At 34.3% G+C, this 5,121-nt stretch overlaps 1 protein-coding gene across 1 annotated transcript in view; it reads left to right on the top strand.

Moving 5' to 3' along the window:
• Positions 1–4,541, top strand: part of hecw1b (HECT, C2 and WW domain containing E3 ubiquitin protein ligase 1b) — a gene marked incomplete at its 5' end in the record, with an annotated part of 68,693 nt that extends 64,152 nt beyond the window's left edge. The window contains one exon of the mRNA XM_079820602.1: positions 1,888–4,541. Coding sequence (XP_079676728.1) covers positions 1,888–1,999 — 112 coding nt within the window. The 3' untranslated portion in view covers positions 2,000–4,541. The remainder of the gene's footprint in view (positions 1–1,887) is intronic.
• Between the last annotated feature and the right edge of the window lie 580 nt (positions 4,542–5,121).

Genomic DNA, 5,121 nt, shown 5'->3' with positions numbered 1-5,121 from the left:
CACACTCTTTCATTTTTCACAAATCTGACTTTGATTTGAGTTGGTATGCAAAAGGTTTAACATTCAAAGATGCAAATATCAATATTGAAATAATGAAAGACAAGTTTTATCGCCTGACAACTGTAAGCATTCGATTTCCTCAATTTCTTCTGTAATGTTTAAGTCAACATATTACAGCATTTACAAACCAGTTTACTGTATTTCTGATTGTCGTAAGATATGGATCATTATCAAAATGATACACCTGTCCCTTGACTTTTCAGTCAAAAAAGACATTTCAAATTGTCTAGAAATTCTGTGTAAAAGGTGTAAAATTATTTTAATATGAAAGGTTTGACTGACAAATTAATAATTGTTTTACTAAATATATTTGAAAATATTTTAATTTGTCAAGTGCCTTCTGTTAATTGAAATAAAGCTAAAATAAAATATAAATATTAGTTGAAAAACTTTAAACGTAAATTAGAATTTTTTTCATTTTAAAATTATTATTTAAAATTGTAATATTAAATAATGTTCATTTTAAACTATTAGAAGTTTTGCCTGAAATTAAAGCACTTAAATTAGCACTAAAATTATTAACTGGAAATAAATAAAAACTAAAGCTAAAAAATAAATAAAAAAAAATTAAACCTAAATAGAAATAATATTTAAAAAATAATAATAAAATGACAAAAGCACATAAGTTCCTAAAAATGTAACTAAAATTAACATAAAAACTAAAGATATAAAAATACATATTAATTAAAACTAGAATAAAAATGAATAGTATTTAATAATATAAATAATTGAAAAAGAACAGTATTTAATATAATTTAAAATGAACATTAATAATATAAACAATTTAGAATTATCACTATTTAATAGTATAATTACAAATGAAGTGTATTTAATAATATTGATCATTTAAAAAGTTTTTTCATTAGTGTCATCAATGTTAAAGGATTAGTTCACTTTTAAATAAACTTTTGCTGATAATTTACTCACCCCCATGTCATCCAAGATGTCCTTGTCTTTCTTTCTGCAGTCGAAAAGAAATGAAGGTTTTGGATGAAAACAGTCCAGGGTTTTTCTCCATATAATGGACTTCAATGGGCTCCAAACGGTTCAAGGTCCAAATGACAGTTTCAGTGCAGCTTCAAAGGGCTTTAAACAATACCAAACAATACCAGATGATGAATAAGGGTCTTATCTAGCGAAACGATCCGTTTCTGCGAGAAACCGAGCAGTATTTATGCTATTATTTTACCTCTTAACAGGAGAAACTCGATCGTCTCTGAGCTCCGCCATCACTTCCGACGAGTGAGGTCGAATTAGATCGTGGTCATAGATGTATACGTAGATGCCTCATTAGCGACTGCACGGATCAGTAGAATGAGGCATCTACTATCAATATATCTATAACCACAATCAAAGTTGACCTCACTCTCCGGAAGTTATGGCGGAGCTCAGAGACGATCGCGTTTCTCCTGTTAAGAGGTAAAATAATAGCATAAATACTGCTCGGTTTCTCGCAGAAACTGATCGTTTCGCTAGATAAGACCCTTATTCATCGTCTGGTATTGTTTAAAGCCCTTTGAAGCTGCACTGAAACTGTCATTTGGACCTTGAACCGTTTGGAGCCCATTGAAGTCCATTATATGGAGAAAAACCCTGGACTGTTTTCATCCAAAACCTTCATTTCTTTTCGACTGCAGAAAGAAAGACATGGACATTTTGGATGACATGGGGCTGAGTAAATTATCAGCAAAAGTTTATTTAAAAGTGAACTAATCCTGTAAAAATATGACCAGACCTAAAACACAGATGATTCTGGAGACTGAAGACCAATTCCTTTGAGACGTGGTGTCAGTCAGGCTGATGGATGTGTCATGTCTGTTTTCTCAGGGCGCACACATGCTTTAATCGTCTGGATCTTCCGCCGTATCCGTCCTACACGATGTTGTACGAGAAACTGCTGATCGCTGTGGAAGAAACCAGCACTTTTGGCCTTGAGTGAGGACTTCACGTGACTTTCCACGTACACTGTATGTAATTATCTACTAGCGTGGATCGTGTCCTGTGTTCGTTTCTTTGGTTTGTTCAGGACACCACTGCATGCATCAGTCGCCTGCGCGGGTGTACAGTGTGTAACGGGTATGCAATAGTGAAAGAGAAGCCTTCAACCTGCTTTAACACTCAGGGCCTCGACCTCCGCTGGAGTCGCAGTTCGCACACCATCATTTCACCGCAAACCGTCGTTTTCTTTTGGTGCATTTTGACATTGACAAGAATTGTAAAGTTAAAACCAAATACACTCACAGAAAATATCCGACGGAGGTGCCGTAATTACTGTAAATGTGTGCACTAGTGAGGAGTTCACAGAATCTCACCCAACACCTCGGCATCATCACAGGAAGTGACATCACGCCATTGCAGGAGTCAAAGACGGACTAGGAGGAAATGGCAAGTCTAAACCTTGATTTGACTCTTTTGATTCATTTATTAATAAATACATTTTAATATTGAAATCATTAAGGCATCAACAATGTTCAAGGATGTTCAAGGCTTCATGCTGTTTTTATGTTTTGTCTGTAATGTTTGAATGAATTTCTAGTGTTGACACATGATTGCATTCAATGAATGAATGTTTATGGGTATGTTAAAAAAATGCCCAACATTGCATTTTTTTTTTTTTTATGTCATCAGCGAAAATGCTAAATAACACAACACATCCGGTTAGAATAAGTTTATTATACAGCTGTGTGGAACGGGATTTTGAACCAATCAGATTGCACTGTGGGCGGAGCTATTCAGCGGAACAAAACAAAAAACAAGGGTCTGACAAAATGCCTTGTCAGGTGTTGCAGTTGCGTTCGGTTAAGACACTGTGTAAAGGTGCATTCATGATGACTGATTTATAGCGATTTGGGCGTGTATTTTATGTAAATGAGCAATGCAGTGCTCTACCAATGGGAGTGAAGACATCTCAGTTAGTAAATGCTCATAATGAGCAGTTTTACTGTTTATGATTGTTTATGCACTGCTGCAATTTATATATACAAATTTCCATTCAGCATGTTCGTTTTTAGTGTATTAGTTTACTTTGTTTTATTTATTGTATGGTTATTTATTTCAATTTTCAAAGTTACTGTCTGCGCTCCCATTGGCAGTTCATCATGGCTCATTTGCATACGATTAAATCTCTCGCTGTCACTTAAAATATACTTCGAATTTCCCGATGTCATGATAATGCACTCATTTCCCCCAATGTTTATAAAATGTATTATCTATTTATATCTATTTATATGGTGTCTTTTTTATGACTTAAATTAGTGAGGGGATTGTAAGAAATGACAAACCAAATAGTAGAAGAATTTGTGCGCCACACTTTATGTGTTTCGGCTGTTTGTGTGTTTATGGTGAAGAGCAGTGAGAAATTCTGAAAGTTATATATTTATTCAAAAAGGAAATTGGTTTAAATGTCAGGACACATTTCTTTGAAAGGTCCAAGTGGTTCGTTCCGTGGGTTGGTTTATTGACGACTAGATTCCTGTGCTGACATTATTGTTCATGTTTACATTTTTTAAATGACGTGAATGTGTGTGTATTATACATTACGATCGTCATAAATCGTCTTGACATGATGCCATTTAAAGGTGCATGTGTTTGTGTGTAATCCACACTTGATGAATCAGTCTTTTATTTTTGTCTCCTAATATTTTCATAGAGGGATTATCACCCAAAAAAATGCTTTGTTTGAATATGCAGATTTAATAGCAACAATGGTTACCTCTCTCTCTCTCTCTCTCTCTCTCTCCTTCCCCAGTTTTCATTTTTGGGTGAACTGTCCCTTTAATGTGGTGATGAGAAGTAAAGCTTTGGTCGTCTCTGAAATGTAATTCTATCTAAAAGCAATTGCAGCTCAAAATGAACAACACTTCCATTCAGCTTAAGATATTAGGAATGTAGAGAAAGTGCATTTGTATTATTTATCCCAATTAAGAAATTATAAAATGTCTGTATATCAAATGTGTACATATTTGCTTGAACAGTCTATCAAGATTTTAAAATGTGATGAATCAATTCTACAGCCAACTATTCATCTTTTTTTTAAAAACATGTCTTCATACTTACTATTTACATAATGTTAGTTTAAAATGGTTTTCTCGGATGTATATTACTATGCATATTAGGTTGGGATTATAAGAAAAGCGCGGTTGTGAAGGACGTTTCTTCATTTATCAAGACACTCGCAGCCCTGAAATGAAAATGTGCTAGAAATGAGGAGAAGGTTCTGGAACAAACTGCCTCTCTATAAACATGGCACTGTGGGAAATGCAGAAAGGGTTGGCTCCTGCTTCCACCTCGGACACATACACTCGCCTGCTTATGTCTTTTTACACTTTTAATCTATCTGTATGAAAGAGAATAAGAGCGGAAATGTACAAATGTTTTGAATTGTGTGTTGAGGTCACTTATAGCGCCTCTCTCAGGCTGAGCTCTGTAACTACAAGCATTACACTGTTAACGAATGTCAATAAACAATCACTTTCTATCTGAATCTGACTGGCGCTCGTGTGCTTAATCCATCGTGGTCTGAAATATAACAGTATAAATATAAATTGTACCATTTCTTAGTAACATTAGATATTAAATTATATTCTGTGTACAGTAAGGCCTATTGTGAGGATGTGCTATTCCATACATACTTTTAAGACAGATCTGGATTTGACTACCTATAGCAAAATATACAAAACAGATATTCCCAAAAATGTATTATTATAGAAAGCACATTATATTATGATTACAATATTATTTACATAATAATAATGCAAATAATAGTAAATATAGCTGTTATTGAGGCCAAGCACAACAGAAGCAACAAGAAAACTAGCAGCAGACCAACTGCAATGAGTGAAAACATTTGGAGACAATTTTAGGCAAAAAGGTTGCAAACCCATATAAATACATTGAGTTGTATAGAGCCAATTTCATATTTTGTTTGACTTTTTTGCTGTTCCACCGCTTTTTTTGGTGCCCCCATACGCGTGTGACATTTGGTGGAAAATCTCATTTCGTTTACGAGTTATTGACGTTTAAATGTGGGAACATAAACGTCTATAAGCCACTTACTATCAA

Source organism: Gobio gobio (assembly GCF_949357685.1).
Source record: "Gobio gobio genome assembly, chromosome: 6".
Taxonomy (NCBI): domain Eukaryota; kingdom Metazoa; phylum Chordata; class Actinopteri; order Cypriniformes; family Gobionidae; genus Gobio; species Gobio gobio.
The sequence above is the reverse complement of the archived record's forward strand: the minus strand, read 5'-3'. Positions and strand labels throughout refer to the sequence as shown.